The 20,836-nt window shown below is 39.0% G+C and overlaps 1 protein-coding gene across 1 annotated transcript in view; it reads left to right on the forward strand.

Moving 5' to 3' along the window:
- LOC138751457 (scinderin-like) overlaps positions 1–20,614 on the forward strand; it is a 138,012-nt gene extending 117,398 nt beyond the window's left edge. Inside the window, exons 12-16 of the mRNA XM_069913742.1 lie at positions 7,821–7,995; positions 8,128–8,249; positions 12,249–12,326; positions 14,638–14,698; positions 20,252–20,614. Of these exons, the coding sequence (XP_069769843.1) occupies positions 7,821–7,995; positions 8,128–8,249; positions 12,249–12,326; positions 14,638–14,698; positions 20,252–20,424 (609 nt within the window). The 3' untranslated portion in view covers positions 20,425–20,614. The remainder of the gene's footprint in view (positions 1–7,820; positions 7,996–8,127; positions 8,250–12,248; positions 12,327–14,637; positions 14,699–20,251) is intronic.
- The last annotated feature ends 222 nt before the right edge of the window (positions 20,615–20,836 follow it).

Raw genomic sequence — 20,836 nt, forward strand, 5'->3', positions numbered from 1 at the left:
ACAGAACTGTGAGATAAATGGGAATGTCTTAGACTTTGCAGAAATAAGTATTGTTGACATTGTCCAAACTTGTATTTTCCCACAATTCTGCCAGCAGCTTTTGCATTTCTGATGTGGAATTCCATAGTTTGGTCTCATTAATTGGCCACTGAGGAACCAGCTAATTTCCGTGATACCAACCTCCGCATTGGGTTCAGTCCAGCAGTAGAAAGTTGTGAAACTTTCCTGTCATTGACACTAGGGAATCTACACAAAAAGGAAGATGGTGCATCGAAAATTCATTGAATATTACTCATCATTACCATACCGAAATGTCTGTCCATGGCCTCACATATTGCCAAATTGAGGCCATCCATAAATTGAAGGAAAACATCCTTATATTCCGTCTTGGCAATCTCCAACCAGTCTTGCCATTCACATTGATCTCCTATTTTTGTTAACTCCCTTCCCTGGTCTCACTCTTCCCTATCCCTCTCTTTCATTCCTCTAGCTCCCCATCCTTCATTCCTTCTCCTTACAGAGAACTACCCTTTTTGCCCTCTCCCCCATCACTTCTCAGAATCCTTCTCTTCTACCCTCCCACCTGTATCCACCTATTACCTCCTAAATGCTATCCTGTTCTTCTCTCCCTTGTCCTTGCTCCCTCATCTCTCTCCTCCTCCCCAAGTTCTTTTATTCAGGCATCTACCTGTTTTTACAGATTCTTGACAAAGGGTTTAGGCCCGAAATGTTGTTTTCTCTATGAATGCTGCATGATCTCATAGTTTCTCCAGGACTTTTGTGTATTGGTGCATCAAATGCTTCCCTGCTCATTTCGCTGGAGGAGAATAAATGAAAGGCACAGAAGTATTATTCAGTGTTAACATTTAAAAGTGAATAAAAATATATATATATAGTTATTGTAATGTTATGAGTCAAACATTTCTGGTCTAGTTGGGGTGTGGCTATCAAGAGGCAAGTTTTGTTTTCACACTTTCATGAGTGGGTCTTGTGTTGGTTCCATCTATTATGCTATAAAAGGCCCTTTTGCTGAAAAGCAGGTGTATGTTAGGGTATGACATTGGCATTATGACATATGACATTAGGAAGTATTGCCTGGGGTAAGTACACATCCCAAAAGTTAATAGTTATTTTGTGTACTGCATTTTCAGAAATCATTTGATAGAGTCCAGTCAGGAAAACCATATTGTAGTCAAGTTGAAAATGTATCAGCTTTAAAGGAAAGTTGATTGGTGGATATGATGATAAATGAATGTTGCCCTGATCAGCCGAGATTTGGAAGCATTTGACAGGAATCAGAATTTATTGTCATAAACAAGTCACAAAATATGTTGTTATGCAGCAACATTGCAATGCAAACATTTATATAAACCACCTTACAAAATTAAATAAAAATAATGCAAGAAAAAGAAAAAAAACAAGACAAAGTGAGGTAATGTCTGCAGTTCATTATTCATTTAGAGATCTGATGGTAGATGGGAAGACATTGTCCTTGTGCCACTGTGTGCTTGTCTTCAGGCTCCTGTATCTTTTTTCCAGTGGTAGAAGAGTGAAGAGGGCATGGCCTGGGTGGTGGGGTCCTTGAGGAGAGAGACTCCGACTCTTGCAGATGTCCTCGATGGAATGAAAACTAATGCCTGTGATGTCGCAGGCCGAGTTAACAACCTTCTGGAGTTTTTTTTTCCCTGTCCTGAGCGTTAGCACCTCCATATCAATCATTGCTGAAACTTAATTTGGTTTTGATATATATGGAGGATCTGCATTTGGACTTCAGGAGGATAATTATAGATTTTGTTAATAACACAGATGAAAGGGGTTTGTTAACAGAGACACAATCATAAGGTATCATAAGATCAAGAAGCAGGAGAAGGCCATTAACTTTCATATACGTACTTCGCTATGCAATGTGGACATGGCTGATCTTATAACTTATTTATCTCTTTTCTGTACTAACCTCATAATTCCTTGATTCCATTATTGATATGTAAGCACCTCAGGAAGAGAATGATGGGATGAGAGGTGGAAGATTAAATTAATGTGCATATTTGTGAAGTGATGCTTGTTATGAGATAAAACAAGACTGGGGCTGCACTCTCATAGAGAAGATCAAGTGATATGAAGAGCAAGACAGAAATCAATACACTCAGTGATCATTATCTGCTGATTAGCAATCCATGATCTTCCTACTTGCAAGGCTGGCTTTAATTGAACCTTGACATGTTTTTAACATGTACAGTACAACTCCGATTATCCGAAATGGTCGGGACCGGACCTATTTCGGATAAATGTCTTTTTTTGGAGAACTGGTCTTTTTGTAAACACAGCCCAGTAGCAACAACAAATCACTTGTAGAAGACAAACAAAAAAAAAGGGAAGGCTTTGTAAGCAATAAAATAATGTTTAATTCTCACCAAAAATTTGCTGGCTTCACCAATCACCAACTCCTTCTCACCAAGGAGCTAGGAGCCCGAGGGTACCGCTCCTGCCCAGGAGCTTGAGGTCCCCACTGCCACCAGGACTCTGAGCTCTGCTGAAGCCATCACTAGGAGCCCAAGGTCCACTGCTACTGCCGCTGGGAGCCCGGCGTCCCTGGTCAGTTTGGCTCCAAAAATATTTTGGATTTTAAAAAATGTAAATTTCGGTTAACTGAGGATTTTGGAGAATCCGATTTTGGATAATCGGAGTTGTACTGTATATAGGCCCTTTCAAGCAAGGAAAATGCCCAACTGTAAAAGCAGAGGTTCTCCGCCCTTACGCCTAGAGACTTACTTTTCTGAATGCATCGTGACCGGCACAGACGTGCCAAATCCAACCCTTCTTGGGGAAGGATAATCAGTGGAGCGCAGTGCTCCGCCACCTGGCTTGAATGTACAGCCACTGCAAGTGGCTGATTGGGGCAGGCTAATGATGCCGTCAGCTCACAACCTATATTCCCACTCACCCTTCTCCCTCCATGACCCCCTCAAGGCAGGGGTAGCGAGTGGGAGCCATCAAATAGCTGGGGCTGGCGAGGGCTCTCGGAAGCCATCAGGGCAGTGGGGGCTGGCAGGAGCCATCAGGGGGTGGCTGGTGCAGGCTGTGACAGCCTTACCGGGCCACTTCGGCCTTTGGGACGTTCTGTGTGGCTCAAAACATGGCAGAGCAATGGCTGTCTTCCCTACCCATAATCCCCCACGCAGCTGGAACTGTTCTTGGAAACACAGAGCTGTTCCAGCTGCATGGGGGATTATGGGTAGGGAAGACAGCCATTGCTATACCACATATTTAAGACAGGTGGCACTACGGCACCAGTTGCCCCACCTCCTTCCAGAGGGCACTATGAGGCACTGCTCAACATGCCAGGTAGAGGCCTGGCATGAAATGGCCTTATATATATCTACATTGAGGAACCAACCATTGTTTGTATAAGTGTGGTGATCACTTTCCAGACCACTTATGTCAAATTACTTCCTGCTTTCAATCACTTTCCTGTATTTCCATCTTGTTGTTATTTGATACCTGTCATCGGCAAGTTTGAAGGAGGAGTTGGGAAAATTAACTGCTGTACAGTCATGGGTTTAGAGGGTGTATAGCACGGGACCAAGTACACATCCTTGAGGAGCACTGGTGTTCTGTGTGATTGTGGAGTATATGCTGTTCGCCATCTTCACTGATTGCTGTATGTTGGACAGGAAATCAAGGATCCAGTTGCAGAGGGGATGCTGTGTCCTAGATCCTGATGATTAGGAATGGGTTTAACAGGGATTATGGTACTGAAGGCAGAACTGTAGCCTATTAACAGTAAGTTGTTCCTGGCTCCAACCGTTCCAGGGCTGGGTTGGGAGCTAAGGAAATGCCATCTGCTATGGATCTGTTTGGCCAGATTTAGCCTGTTGCAGTTAATCTGTTTAATCTCACTGACAAAAGGCAAAGGAGGAAAAGCCCAACACCCAACCCCAACCCACCAATTTTCCCCTGCAGCCGCTGCAACCGTGTCTGCCTGTCCCGCATTGGACTTGTCAGCCACCAACGAGCCTGCCGCTGACGTGGACTTTTTACCCCCTCCATAAATCTTTGTCCGCGAAGCCAAGCCAAAGATTTTAATTTTTACTAGCAGTGAAATGAAAGATTAAGAGTGATTATGGAGGATTATTAGAGCCAAGGTATTGACCACAGGGAGGAGTTGATAAAGTGATTAGCAATACCATTTTAAGGAGAGGAGGTTATGAGACAGCAAATATCAACTTCCCTTCTGCTAATTTCAATGGTTGTCCATCTACCTCAAATAAAACAAATTAGTGTCATAGGTTAAGAAGTATTTCAGCAATCTCTCGAATGATTTAGCTGGTGAAATTTATTACGTGTTACTCAACCACAAAGTTAATTAACATCTTTGCAAGCAACCATGTCACGGGTTAACAAAGTGAAAGGATTTAATAAATAATTATTGCACTACCTACTCTAAAAGGAAAACGTTTCACACATTTTTTTTGTTGCTGAAGAGTATTTTGTATTATCACTGCATGCATAGGTTATTATAACTAAGGGAAGAATCAGGTTCAACTTTCTTTGCATAGTAAAATGTCCAACACCCGATGTCCTATGGCACCATCTGGTTATATTACGTAAATTTTAATTCTCCTAATATGTGGGTCTAACTGCCAGAGGGCATCTGTACTAGGGGAGGGAGGAAAATCTAGGGGTAACATCAGGGGCAGGTTTTTTACATAGAGAACAGGAGGAGCCTGGAATGCATTGTCTGGGTGGTGGTGGAGGCTGGTATAATCGGGACATTTAAAAGAGGGTTATGAGTGTGAGGTACGGAAGGTTTAGATTGTTGAGTAGGTTTATATAGGCTAGCACAACAATGTGGGCTTAAGAGCCTGTATTGTAATGTTCTATGTTCTGCATTCTACAAATAACATTATGGATCATGCCTGTAGATTAGGAAACTGCACATTGTTACAAGCCCAGAGGACCCATAAACCCAGCAGTAATAGATATTCACCAAGACAAATGGTTACTTAAACAAAAGTTGCTTTTAATTATCTTTAAACATGAAAACAAAATCATACTTTAACTTAACTAACCTAACTTAACCCCCTTTTAATTCTAAATGCACATGTATGTAATGTGTATTTAAGTTCAGAAAAGTTATTTGATTCACAGTCTAATCTCATTCTAATTCCTCCAAGTTTACTGGTTGCAAGCAATTCTTATTCTGTGCACAGAATTTAACATTTATGAAGTTCACCAGGCTTTGGTGCTTAAAAGGTAAAAGATATTTGTTGTTCGGTGGGCTCAAATTGATCCCTTGTAATCAGCCACGTCAGTGCCTTGCTGAAGAAACTTGCCCCATCAGGTTTTCCAGATGATAACCTCTTTCTTTTAGGACACCACAGAGTTCCTTTATGTTTCTCTTATTTCAAGTGAAACATTAGGCAGCCAGTACTCTCTTCTTGCATGAACCACAAGGGCTTTGACCAGGATGAATTAAGAACTCATGACCCATCTTCCAAATGGGATTTTTTTCCACAAGCTTTCCAGCTTGTCCTGTTCCAGTCCCAGCTGCTGATGCTGTCTGTAGCACTGCAGAACTGATATCTCTCTCTCTCTCTCTCACTCTCTCTCTCTCTCTCTCTCTCTCTCTCTCTCTCTCTCGCTCTCTTACTCTCTCTCTCTCTCTCTCTCTCTCTCTCTCTCGCTCGCTCTCTTGCTCTCTTGCTCTCTCTCTCTCTCACTCTCTCTCTCTCTCTCTCTCTCTCTCTCGCTCGCTCTCTTGCTCTCTCTCTCTCTCACTCTCTCTCTCTCTCTCGCTCGCTCTCTTGCTCTCTCTCTCTCTCGCTCTCTTGCTCTCTCTCTCTCTCTCTCGCTCGCTCTCTTGCTCTCTTGCTCTCTCTCTCTCTCTCACTCTCTCTCTCTCTCTCTCTCGCTCTCTTGCTCTCTCTCTCTCTCTCTCTCTCTCGCTCGCTCTCTTGCTCTCTTGCTCTCTCTCTCTCTCTCACTCTCTCTCTCTCTCTCGCTCGCTCTCTTGCTCTCTCTCTCTCACTCTCTCTCTCTCTCTCTCGCTCACTCTCTTGCTCTCTCTCTCTCTCTCTCTCTCTCTCTCTCGCTCTCTTGCTCTCTCTCTCTCTCTCTCTCTCTCTCACTCGCTCTCTTGCTCTCTTGCTCTCTCTCTCTCTCTCACTCTCTCTCTCTCTCTCTCGCTCGCTCTCTTGCTCTCTCTCTCTCTCTCTCTCTCTCTCTCTCTCTCTCTCTCTCTCTCTCTCTCTCTCTCCCCCTCTCTCTCTCTTTCTTTCTGAGAAAAAAGCCTGTTTGACTCTCTCTGCTTGCAAAACCACAAGACTCTCTTAGAACAGCAAGCTGCACTCCAGACAGCCCGCTACTCCGAACTACTTCTCCGATCTCTTTCATCTGTTGCTTTTCAAAACAATAATCCATTAGTGAAGTATCTTGGGCACTCCCCAAAGTTTTTGAAAAGGCCCCCAGGAGCCACCCTGTCTGGGTTGAGAAGAACTCCAGTATTTTAAATTAGATCTGTTTTGAAGTATTTGTTGTGACCTACACTAAAAAAAAACCTGCTCCAATTTATCTCCCGAAAACATATCCATATTCAATACAGACACAACATAATCTGTCACAACATAAAGAAAAATAATTTCACCATTATATTGTTTCAATTTATACATTCACGAATCAGGTAAAAGCCAAATCCCATATTGGAGAACTTTGAGGAGGTATAACATTTTGATTAACTTGAGTAAAATGTACTCATTCTTTGTTGCTGGAAAACTATGCCATAATTCAAAAGAATTAACCTTTCTCTGGACAAAGTATATTCTACATGGAAAATTATTTTTTCTCATGCTGGAATTTTTCTTTTGATAGTGAAAAAACCATGCTTATCCCAGACCAAAGTCCAAGTTTTAAAAAAAATTGTAATGCAATAACTTTCTGTTCTTATAAATTTCTCTGTTAATTTTATTGTTATTTTAATTGTCATTCCTCTACAACATTTCAAGTAAAATTAAAAACAGTACATAGTAGTCAATTATTTAACTTTCAAAGAATTGTCAGTTATAATTTACTTTTCTACGACTTAATAGGCTTAGTCCCATGATAAGATCATTTGCAATATGCCGCTGATGAAATTTGTCATCTGTCCAATCTCATTTGGGAGTATTCATGCCTGGCAACAAATTGATGATAATTTTATTAATATGCTACAATTCTTTACACAGGGAAATTGATTTAAGACTGAAGGCTTCTGTTTTGAGACAATTGTACCATGAGCTCTAACCATTTAAACACATGCTTACTGAGGGAAAACAAACTTTAAACTCTCGATAGCATAACAAATCCTCCTCAAAGTGCAACGTCTGTTCTATTTTTCATTCTTTACAGTGATTGAATTTCATTCATGGAATTATTTATTATTTGTAACCTCCAATATTAGCCCAACTCTTTACCTCCACAAATCTATGTACAGAAGCCTCCAGAGACACCTTAATCTCTGCTTTGAATGTACTCAACAGCTGAACTTCCATAACCAAATAAAATTACAAAAATTCCATATTAGGAAGGATTGTATGACATTTGTAATCCTACAGACTCATTCACAGCCAGTTTAAAATAAAAGATATAAATTCTGCCTTGGGAATTAAGGACAACTTGGAGAATGTTGCCAAGTCAGTGATTAGGAAGACAACTTCTATTAATACCAATTCTCCAATTTATCTTGATTGTTGTAGGCCACTACTATCACTCCACCATATTTGTTGAAAAGAAAACCCTGTGAAAGATAACTGTTTAGAATCTAACTTCTTTGGTTCTAATATCAGGTTGACTTGGATGCTCGATCTTTGAATTCCAATGATGTTTTTGTACTAAAATTACCAAATGCTGCTTATCTCTGGGTTGGGAAAGGAGCTAGCAGCGAGGAGGAGAAAGGGGCTCAATATCTTACAACAGTTCTGCAATGCAAGGCGATCAGGATTACTGAAGGCAAAGAACCAGGTGAGACTTCTACCAGGGTTATCAGGGTTATTTGTGTAAAGGGGGTGGGGCTGAAGATATTTTAAAGAAAAACAATACTTTGAAATGAAAAGTATTTATTCATGTTTTTTGAAACCTTTTCCTTTTTTATAGATATATTCTGGAATTCTCTTGGTGGAAAGAAAGAGTATCAAACTTCAGCTATGTTAGAAAGTCGGGAAAATTATTTTCAGCCTCGCTTATTTGCTTGCTCAAATAAGACTGGGCGCTTTATTGTAAGTTTTCAATGTGATAAATTGCAAGTAACACATGCATACATCAAACTAAGTGCTATTGAAATTCATTGACAATAATTCCAATTTTTACCATAGTTTGTGCTGTCACCTTATGAGCCTCGAAGATATGTTATTCTGGTGACTGAAATAGAAGAGTGTTTTAGTTCCCAAAATTGACAGCACTGAACACTGAATTTAAAATCAATCTCACTAAAAAAAAAGTGAATATGGATGGAAGGTTGTAAAAATTAAGTGCCGGGTAAACTCTGGAAACAATGTGTGAGTAAAATGAGCTCCACTCTGCCAGACTTTGGATTGCTGAAATGCAGGATAATGGATTTTCCTCTCACCCATGAAGTTCACATTTGACCAGTTAAAGGAACTTTGGTTGCCTAAGGGAGTGATTGATATATTTGAGCACAAATAATTATTATGAGTGAAAACCTGAACTTAACAGCACTCTGTTTTGCAGTAAATCTATCCAATATATGCTTTTAAAGAAGTCCTTATGTTGCATGGTTAGAAATGCTGATCAATAGAGGTGAACTTTGCACATGTATATTATTTTTTAAAATTTAATGATACAGCATGAGAAGGCCCATTCCAGCCCATGAAACCCATCCAACCCAATGACACCCAATTAATCTGCCTCCCCACAATATTTTATGCGGAGAGAGGAAACTGGAAAACCTGGGGAAAACTCATGCAGTACATCGAGAGAATGTGCAAACTCGTTACAGACAGCACCAGCTTTGAAACTTGGTCGCTGGTCAACCTCTAGGCCAACCATGCCACCCATTAAGGTTAATTTGCATTTGTGCTCTGTTGTCTGTGAAGAAAAGTAGGACAATTGAGTGTCATTCATATCAATACATGAGTTATAATTAAACCCATGCTGTAATGGGCCCTATTTTTGTCGAAGATTAATATGAATCAATCATTAGTATAAATGACCTGTCAATTCTAATCAACGTCCTATGTTTTACCTTGTTTTGGAAATTGCCTGCATTTTCCAATATAAATTCAGTTTCAGGATCCTTTTATGTGCACAGGGGTGCTCATACATATTTACCAAATATTGTTGTCAATGTACGGACAGTACCAACCCAGACCCCTGCTGAAACTCTTTTGTGCTTTTCAATTGGGACATTATCTGCAAGTCCATCCATTTGAATTGGCATTGAAGGATTGCAGGGAAGAAAGGCAAGAATAATGGTTGTTCATTTTAATAAGTTGTGTTTTGTTTGAAGGTCATACACCACGGAAAGAGGCCTTTCAACTCATTGAGTCTGTGATGACCATGAAGCACCTTATTCTGTTTAATTCTCTATACTTTCTCATCAATACCACTTAGAGCAATGGCCATGTAATCTACCAATTTGTACATCTTTGAAATGCAATAGTAAAGTAGAGAAGCTGGAGGAAAACCTATGTGGTCACAGAGAAAACATGCAAACACGACAATGGTGTCACGAGAGGTCAGGATTGGACCAAGTCACTGGAGGTCTTTCAGCTATGTCATTTTGCTGCTCTATTTAATAATTTAAATTCATAAAGTAATTCAGATAAGTGCTGTCCTCTTTTATTTGATCATAGTCCAGTAAGAGAGGATTTTATATGGGATATTAACTCTTCATTTCCATACAGTTTTAAAAGTAAGTAAATAAAGTTTATGCATTACAAGATGGTAAATATAATTTGTGTTTCCATCAGACATTTAAATTGCAACAGCATGCTTTGGGATTAAATCCTGTATAATTTATAATGAAATGCATTTAATATTGTTGTCAATGTATGGACAGTACCAACCCAGACTGATTTTATGAGGAAAAGGACCTTTTTAATTAAGAACATATTTATACTATGGTCTCTTTCAGTAGTTTCAATGGAAGATTTATCTTCATTCTTTGGACCTCTTTTCATTGGTTATGGAGTAACTGAACTTCCTGCTGGTGGATTTGAAATACACAGTCCACAGTTAATCTATGCAAGTCCCCAGGCTAGAACATGGCCAAAATAAATTAACTGGTGACAAGTATATTCATATTAATGAGAATGGAAAATCCATTCACTGTTAGTAGCTGCACATTGCAAATTGATAATTAAGTGAGATGCTAAAGGAATGTTGTTGCCTGTGTAGTTGTCTGATGGTAGAAGTTAACACTCAGGAGTCAGATGTAGGGTGGCCATTCCAAAGGAGGTTGTAGGTTACCTTTAAAAAAAAAAAAAATATATATATATATATATATATATATAAAACACAGTTTGTTTGCATTTGTTGTTTTTGCAATACTGTTTAAATCTTTTTTTTAAAATTAACCCTATGATCATGTCCTCCTTCAGAATGGACCATATAGAACAAGTTGTGAATTTATCATGAACTAGACTAATTCCATATAGAATTAAATAGGTTATAATTTATAAAACTGCATTCAATCCAGCTAAATTCTTTAAAAATGTGCTTGCTTCTGTTTAATTACTTTTGGGAATTATCTGCTTATCGTCTGTGCTACAGCCTTGTCCCTTGACTCTGTCCTGATCCATCAGGAGAATGATGCCTCGATTGCCAGTTTATTGACTTCAGCTTGACATTAAATACAATCATTCCCCAGTGGCTGGTGGAGAAGCTGTCTTCTCTGGGACTCAACATCCCTGTGGATTCTGGACTTCCTAACAGAAAGACCACAGTCTGTCTGAGCCGGTAAAGGAACTTTTAGCACCATCATGCTGAACATTGCCGCACCTCCAGGCCACTCCTGTTCATGCTACTGACCCATGCCTGCATCACCAGATCCAGCTGCAACAATGTTATCAAATTTTCAGATGACACAACACTAGTTGGCCTCATCAGCAACAGCGATGAGTCGCACTAAAGAGAAGAGGTGGAAAATCTCGTGATGTGGTGCAAGAGTAACCATCTGAGTCTCAATGTGGACAAGATGAAGGAGATGATCATGGACTTCAGGAGGACTAAGGGATGACCACCCCCCACTACACTTCAACAAGTCTGTGGTGGACAGAGTGGAGAGCACCAAGTTCCTTGGACTTCACTTAACTAGTGACCTGTCGTGGACACTCGACATCTTCTCACTGGTCAGGAAAGTGCAACAGTGACCTCACCTACTGAGAAGACTGAAGCAGGCAATGCAACCAGCCACCGTTATATCAACCTTCTATAGGAGCTCTATCAAGTGCAGGATCACAGTGCAGTGCGTTTGCTGCAGAGAAATGATTTGGAGGCTAATCCACATGACCATACGAGTGGCAGAGGGGATCAGTGGAGTCTCCCTCCCCCCATCAATGTGATCTACTGGGATCGTTGTCTGAAGAGGCCACGCTAAATCATTGAGGGCTCCGACCACTCTGCACACAGCTACTCCCATCAGGTGAGAGATCCAGGAGTATCAGAGCCAGCACCACCAGGCTGAGGAACAGCTTGTTCCCATGGGGAGTGAGACTGCTGAATGATAATCAATGGAACTGCTCACTCTAACCATCCGAAACGCTCATATCCACGAAGCAACATTTATTCATTTATCGATCTCCATTCATTCATTCATCCATCCATTTATTTATTTATTTGTTTTTAATTGGTTTAGATGAATACTTGTACTGCACATGTATTGTTTGTTTGCTTTTGTGTTATGTCTGGTTGTATTTCTGTGTATATTGCACTAGGCTGAAGAATGGTGATTTGTTGGGTTGCACTTGTATAATCAGATGACAATAAACTTCACTTAACATTATCTGTGAACTAAAATCACATCTATTTCAAATGCTGTCACTGTAAAATAACTGAAAGTTGCTTAACTTCTACAACAAGTCATGTAAGCACAGGGCTTGATACAATTTAAGGTCAACTGGTTATACTATGCTTCTGACAACTGGTGATGTAGATATAGAGCTAATGAATATATTCATTGAGTATTGTTAGCTCAACCACACTGAATTTATACTTGTTACTGATATATAATGTAATAACAATTCTTTTTACTCTAGATTGAGGAAGTTCCAGGAGATTACACACAGGATGATTTAGCTGAAGATGATGTCATGTTGTTGGATGTTTGGGATCAGGTCTGAACAGAACGTTTTTAATCTCATTTAAATAATATGCGTAAAATTTAGCCTGTCCATTACTATCACAACTTATAAATATTATATGATGGATAATGATTGATGTGTTTATTGTAATACACATAAGTAGAGTAAAACCCAGTTACCCGGAATTTAAGCCACCGACAGCCTCAAGCATCCATCAAAAATAATCATGAAAATAAGTAGGGTAAAAAATACAGAAGTTTAAAATTGGTGCGCCTTGCTGTTAGTTCACCAATCGCACAACATGATATCAAGAAACCAGAAAATTCACTGATCCATGGGTTTTTCTGTACAATTTTAAATGTTTAAATTTTAAATTTTTAAACGTTTTAAATATAATTTTGGACATACAGCACAGTAACAGACCCTTTTGCCCCACAAGCCCGAGCTGCCCAAATACACTTGATTGACCGATACCCCCGGTACGTTTTGAAGAGTTGGAGGAAACAGGAGCCCCCAAGAAAAACCCATGCAGGCACAGGAGAATGTATCAACTTCTTACAGACAACACGAGATTCGAACCCTTGTCCCAATCGCAGGTGCTGTAACAGCGTTGTGCTAACCACTATGCCATCCGTGCCGCCCTGTACAATGCACATATCCACAAAAATTCTTAATGGCTGAAGCCAAATGGGTACCTTAGTTAAAAAAAATACTCCAATAGTATACAAAATATTACCCCAAAATGGAATGAGATAATTAATATAAAATATATATAGATAATATATACTTACAGTTACAGTCAGAGCAAGAGAAAATAATGACATTTCAATAGTAGAGACAGGAAATTTTGTGGTGCTAGAGTAGTTTACAGTTCAGTTAATAAAGCAAGGTTCAGTGCCTGATAGCTGTTAGAAAAAAAATTCTTAAACCTAGACGCGCTAGACATCAGACTTCTACACCTTCTTACCAAAGGTAGCAATGAGAATAGGTTATGTTCAGGATGATGGGAGCCCTTCATGATGTTGGCAGCCTTCTCAAGGCAACACCTCACATGGATGTCTCTAATGGATTGGAGGTAGGAATGCATTTCAACTTTCTGCAACCTTCTATGTTCCTGGGCACTTGAATTACCCCACCAGACTGTGATCCAACCAGTCAGTATATTTTCCACAGTACAGCTGTAGAAGTTTGATAGCATATTCGACAACATGCCAAATCTCCTTTGACATCTCAGGAAATATAGGCGGTGGTGTGGCTTCTTCATGACAGCCAATTTTAAAAAGGGATATGTTGGCTCCAGGGGATATGTGGGCTGCTTTGATATATTGGTAATATCCATTGTCTTACATTTTTTAAAAAAAAATGAGCAACCTACATCCTGACACTGCTTTTGCTTTCATGCTATTTTTGGATCGTGATTGCTCAAAATCAGTGTGCCATGAGATATTCTTCACTTTCTTAGCCTTGGGTTAATTCTGTCCAAACCGAATGAAAAACCCCACACTAAATCGTTAGCTAAACTTTAATATTATGTAAAAAAAAATCAAAATAAAATAAATATTACTTTCTGTTTAAATGTTGACACTAATTCCAAATGTTTGTCTTTCAAGTGGAAATCAATTTTATTGACTGGTGAAAAATTAATTTTGTATTCAAAATATATTCTGTAAATAGTTGGAAAGCAAATACTCTGTGAATGTGATAGTGTGTGTTCACACACCTGTCCTTAATTGTAATTATCCTTGGAAGCAGATTATAAGTAGATATTGCAGTCGAAGTTTCCACCTTTTTTTTAGTGATGGACTCATTAAGATTAAGGAAGATTTGCTTCCACAGAAGTTCTCTTTGATCTGAGGAAACTCATGGGCAGATTCTGCAACAGGTCACCAATTGGAACGTCAGAAATCAACAGTAGAAGATTCCTGTGTATGCATTCTTTCAACATGGGGTAGCTCTGCACACACTTAACACAGTGGGATCTAAGTCATGGTCAGTGACTAAGGAGTCCAAGATGATTCGAGATCAAGATCCGCTGCAGTTTTTATCTGTCTTCACAGTTACTCAAATTGCAAATATTGTCTTTCTCATTCTGCCATTGCAAAATTTTATTAGCTGGGTATTGCTACAGTTCACAACAGGTTTTCTCAACTACAGAGGAAGCCAGGAATCATAGACCCTACTATGCTTCACTTTGTCAGCATATCCATTTAAACTTGGGGTTGGATCATGAAAATTTAATGATCTGCATAAACAGTAGTCACATACAATGAAAATATTGAAATTAAACTGAAAGTATTAATGAATTTTTAAAATATTTACAATAATATTTTTTGTTAATATGTAGGTATTTGTTTGGATTGGGAAAGATGCCAATGATGTGGAGAAAAGTGAGTCAGTAAAATCGGGTAAGTCTGCATTAACCATATGTGTCACACAGAGCAATTATTTCCTTAAAGATTAAAGATGAATTGATTTGTCTGAATGGTGAAATAATGAATGGATCTAGGAAAAGAGTTCATCAGGCCTAGGGAACGGGATAATTTTATTATTTTCACCTATCACTGCTCTTAGTATCACATCCTTGCCTCTATATTTCCACATTCCTTGTTCTTAATTTGCTTGAAGACTATTTTGTAGATGTCATTATTCTTATGCCCAAGTCCCAAGAGCAATGTCTTTGGGCTTGAAAGTTAAAAGACTCAGGGTCCTTTTCTGACCACTTCAGGGTAACAGGAGGAACATAAATTGGCAGAAATTTATCAAGCTCAAGTCTGATAGTAAAACTCAAACATTTTGGATTCTGCAGGGGAAAGAAATCAAGTACCTCTCTAGTTTTTCCATATTTTAGTCAGAGTATATCTTATTGAAAATGTTTAAGTTTTAATGTGCAGAGAAACTCCTGATATTTGGAATTCAAGCAATTGGCAGCCTCAAGCAACCAGCAAAAAAAAAATTGCACAAAGATAAATAGGTAACAAATACCTAAGTTTAAAATTGGAACATCTCGCCATTAGTTCGCCGTTCACTTATCCAGCATCGACCAATCCCCTTAGGTGCCGGATACCAGGGTTTTAATATACCACATTTTTCCAAGTAGGTGAACACATAACATGGAAAATGGTGGAGGGTGGCGGAAGAGACGTGTTCAGGAATACAGATACATCATTCCTTGAAAGTGGCACCACAGGTGGATAAAGTCGTAAAGAAAGCTGTTGACACGTTGGCTTTCATGAATCAAGATACCGAGTTGAGATGTTAGGCTGAAATTGTATAAGACATTGGTGAGGCCAAATTCAGAGTAATGTGTATAGCTTTGGCTATCTACTTACAGGAAATTTAGCAATAAGCTTGAGAGAGTGCAAAATGTTTATAGGAAACATTAGGGGGAACTTCACTCAGAGGGGTGGTGAAAGTGTGGAATGAGTTGCCAGCGGAGTGGTGAATGTAGGTTCTATTTCAACCTTTAAGAGAATATTAAATAGGATTATGTATAGAGGACTATGGTCCAGTTGCAGACTTAATTGACTTGGCAGAATAAATAGATTGGAATGGACTAGAATGGCAAAAGGGGCTTGTTTTTGTTTTGTTCTATTCTCCAGCCCTTCATACTAATGGTCATTCTGCAAAGGGGATTAGGATAGGGAATCACATCTTTCCCTTGATGTTTCAGTTTTCTTTCAAATATTGACAAATGCAAAATATTTCAGTGTGTAAAAAAAATCATAAACAAATCTTGGCAGTGCAGAAAATAACTTCTGGTCTGTATGCCTATTGCATACAATTACAAAACATTTTTTAAAATTTTCCTGTGCACACCGCATCTTACATTGGAATAATAGAGATGAAAATCCATAGAAAAGCAATTAGAGGCAAAGGTTAATGGAAAATTCCTCTTCTACCCCCTTAGTTAAAGAGATTAATCTGATTAATGATATGTATTCCCTACCTTTGTGTGATAGTACAGATTCTATCACCAACGTGTATATGTATAGATTGTAGTGTAGGATGATTGTGATTGGCTGAGAGCATAGCCACGCCTACGGGCAGGTCTTAAAGGGTTGCTCCTAGCCAGACCAGGTCATTCTGGATACGCTACAGTCTTCTAGTTAATAAAAGCCTTGGTTTGGATCAACAAGCCTTTGATTCTTTCGACGCGCTCTACACTTTGCACAAACATTTTCATCATAACTGCAGTGGGAATAAGAGATGATTTTATTTTCTTTAACTTGGTTTGTTGAGGCAATTCCATTGTTTCATACAGGGCCAATTTATTGTATATTTGTTTACATCTGGATATGGAAAGCTCCCAAACATTCTTTTGAAAATCAATCCAGTTGTTTTTACACTGTTGAATGCAACATGAATCTTGATGTCATTCTAAACCCGTAGAAATCTGCATGATAACTTTGCTTCGGTTTTTGAACGGCAAGTCCAAGTATATTCTTGCTTTAAACTGCTGCATGTGACAATATGAAATAATTTTTTCCCCCAATGAAAGCAATGCCTTCATTCTTTCCCAGTGGAATATAGAAGATAGAACTAGGAGCAGGAGTTAGCCATCAGGCCCACCAAGCCTCACCAACATTCAATAAGATCAAGGCTGATCTGGTCGTGGACTCAGCACCACCTACCTGTCTTTTCCCCATAAACATTAATTACCCTACCATGCAAAAATCTATCTAACTGTGTCTTAAATATATTTAATGATGCAGCCTCCATTACTTCCTTGGGTGGAGAATTCAACAGTATCACTACTCTCTTGAAAAGCCTATCTTGAGGCTACATGCCCTATCTCTAATATTGCCTACAAGTGGAAGCAACTTTCCTGTCTCTAGCTTTTCTATCCCTTTCATAATTTTATGTTTCTATAAGATCCCATCATTCTTCTGAATTCTAGCGAGTATTGTCCCACACAACTCAATTTTTCCTCATAGGCTAACCCTCTCATTTCTGGAATCATCTTGATGGACCTCCTCTTCACCACCTCCAAAGCCAGTATATTCTTCCTCAAGGAAGGAGGCCAGAACTGTACACAATACTCCAGGTGTGGCCTTAATGGTATCCTGTACAGTTGACACCAGAACCACCCTGCTTTTAAATTCAAACCCTCTGGTAATGAAGGCCAACATTTCATTTGCCTTCTAGATTGCCTGTTGCACCTATAAATGATCTTTTCATGATTCATGCACAAGCCTCCCTCTGCACAATGGCTTGCAGCAATCTTTCTCCATTGAAATAAAAAACCTGATCTATTTATTTCTTCCAAAGAGTATACCGCACATTGACCTCATTGTAGTCCATCTACCAGACCCTTGCCCAATCTGTATATATCCACGGGCTCTCGGTGTCCTCTGCACAATATGATTTTTAATTTAATTTTTCCACTCAAGAATGTTTTGTGCAGCTATTTCTTCGACTGTGAATTATAGATTGTTTTAATTTTGAATCTTGTAAATTAATAGTCAAAGTTTCTTCTGATCTCATGACATCTGAAATAACTCCTTGATTCTTCAATGCAAAATAATTAAACAACTGATTTCTTTAAGTCATATTTCATTGCATAAGCATTAATGATTTGCAACGTTTATGTTATTTCCTACATCTGAAATTTTACTTTGCCATCAAAGTAACGGGATGAATTGAGAATGTACATTATGCACAACTCTATGTTCATTCCCTCTCTGTGGGATGCCCTTTTTGTGTTAAACATTTTAATTCTAAGGTTCACATTTTACATTCCTAATCTAGAATCCCTAAAGATGAATTGAGTGTCCACTGGAAGCATGAAGATCATGTAGATTATAAAATATATTAGCATGGAGACAATGACTTTTTGAACCTTAATGCTTTTGCAACAAATGCTCAGTTTTACAAATTTATGCCAGAAAAGGAAAATCCCTGTTCCCCAATATGATGAGCGTTGATGCAATTGAAATCAATGATCAACATCTTTTTTTTAATTTTTAAATTTTTTTTTATTTTTCACACTATAAACCATACTGACCAAAATACATACAGACATGAATATGCAGAGAATGGAGAGAAATGGATCATGTTCAGGCAGAAGACATTTTTGTTTAATTGGTCAACACAGATATCATAGGCCAAAGGGCCTGTTCCTGTGTTGAATTTTTCAATATTCTATGTTCCAAGTTTCAAGACAAAAGAATCAGGACATCTTACAGAAAACAGAGCCACAAGCTTTTGCCCTGATTCTGCAAGTGTTGGTGCTTACCAAAGTGTTCTGTAAATTGTAAAATTCCACAGGGATTAGATGCCTAAGATATTCTTGACATCAGTGTTCCTCCACAAACCAGCTGCTACCAGACATAACTGCATTAATATTCATTCCCTTTAGAATACATATACCTTTGAGCAATTTTCTGACTTCAACCTGTGAAAAAAAACATGTAAAGTGTTTGCATTTTTAAAAAGATGTCCTTACTGAAATCTGCCACCATGACTGAAATCTCAGAATAAGGCTCAGCTCTCATTAGTGACTGTGCCTGTGAACCCAGTATACTAGTTCCTCTTGGTCTGGAAGAGCAGATATTTGCAACATATATAGAAACATAGTAAATAGGAAAAGCCTGCTCAATATGATAATTGCTGATCATAGAGATGCAATAGCCTATCTCTGACTACTCTCCATATTCCTTGATTCTTTTAGCCACAAGGGCCATATCCAATTTCCTCCTGAATATATCTAATGAACGGGCCTCAATAACTTTCTATAGTGGGGAGTTACACAAGTTCACAACTCTCTAAGTGAATGGCCCTTTGTTCTCCAAAATCAGGAACATTCTTCAATGTCACAATGTTATATGCCTTAATGAGATTCCCTCTCATTATTCTAAATAGTAAAAAACTAGCCTACCAATCTTTCTACATACATCAGCTCTACCATCTCATGAATCAGTCTGCATTCCCTCAATAGTTAGAATGTCCTTCCCTATATCTGAGAGACCAGTTGTAGACTGAGAGATCACTTCGCTCAGCACCTCTGCTCCATTCACATCCACAGCAACGACCCAGTGGCCAATCATTTCAATTCCGAGTCACACTCCCACACTTATATGTCTGTCCTCGGCCTTATCTACTGTCCTACCCTGACCTCCCACAAATTGGAGGAATAATACCTTATTTTCCATTTGGGCACCCTCCAGCCAGATGGCCTTAAAATTGACTTTACTACCTTCCACTAAACCTGTTTGCCTTTTTTTTCCCCTCCCCCTTTTCCTGTCTTTCCAATTCCTCCATCCAACCAATCCTCCCTCTTCTCCACCACCCACTCCCCTCCCCCAACTCTTTTGTTTGGACGCTTGCCGACATTTTCTCTTACTTTGACGAAGGGCTCAAGCCCAAAACATCAGTTCTGTATCTTTATCTTTGCTACATAAAGGACCCTGTTTGACCTGCTGAGCTTCTCCAGCATCTTGTGTGTTTTATCACTTTAACCACGGTGTCTACAGAATGTTGTGATTTACTTTTAATTACACCAAATTTCCATATAATATGTATATTCAGTGATGTGATCTCATCCACTTACTGCCCTGATGCATTCTGTAAGTTATTGTTTTCTGACAAAGTCGATAGTTCTTTGAGGTTTTCCTTCCTAAATATTTCTTCTGGAGTTTGACAACTCCTCGTGTTGTTTCCAAGATCCTTCATAAGTTAAGTTTTGAACTCTACACAGTGTTTCAAGTTTAACTCTCCTCTGTGTGGAAAACTTCTGGGGATTTGTGCCAGTTTGTACAATTTTCCATGGGCAGCTGTAGCTTTCTCATTGAGATTAAGGTGGATGATCAAGAGAAGTTGTATGGAAATTCTACCGCCATGATAAAATTGTAGAGGTTTATGCTTTCCCTGCATCTGTATACTTCAAAAGTTGGCTAGAAAATGTACAAATGCCATTATCACACAGTTTTAACATTTTATTTGTTTCTTCCCCTCATCAGCAAAACATTACATTGAGTCAGATCCATCTGGAAGGAATGACGGGACTTCAATTATTGTTGTGAAGCAAGGGTTTGAGCCTCCAACATTCACAGGATGGTTCCTTGCCTGGGACAAAAACAAGTGGGCAGGAGACGATGTGAAGAAAGCGATGGGTTCACTGAAAGTATTTTAGAATTGAAACAAGTCCAGCGAGAATGTAATTCCCCATTATAATCATCTGCAGAACTAAAATGAATTTTTTGCCATCAAAGAGCTTTTGATGCACTGCCCCTGCTTTGCAAACTTTTATTTTCTTATTGTTATGAAAAATTTGCACTTTGTGATTATTTTAAAATAATAAAGCCAATGGTCCAATTATAAAATGTGTATATGTTTCATGTAATATATATTTAAGTAGTCAGTATTCCTAGTGTCGCCGAGAATATTCTCCCAGAATCACAGTGCGGCTTTCGCGCACACAGAGGAACTACTGACATGGTCTTTGCCCTCAGACAGCTCCAAGAAAAGTGCAGAGAACAAAACAAACGACTCTACATCACCTTTGTTGACCTCACCAAAGCCTTCGACACCGTGAGCAGGAAAGG

This window comes from Narcine bancroftii, chromosome 1 (genome assembly GCF_036971445.1).
Source record: "Narcine bancroftii isolate sNarBan1 chromosome 1, sNarBan1.hap1, whole genome shotgun sequence".
In the NCBI taxonomy this organism is placed as follows: Eukaryota; Metazoa; Chordata; class Chondrichthyes; order Torpediniformes; family Narcinidae; genus Narcine; species Narcine bancroftii.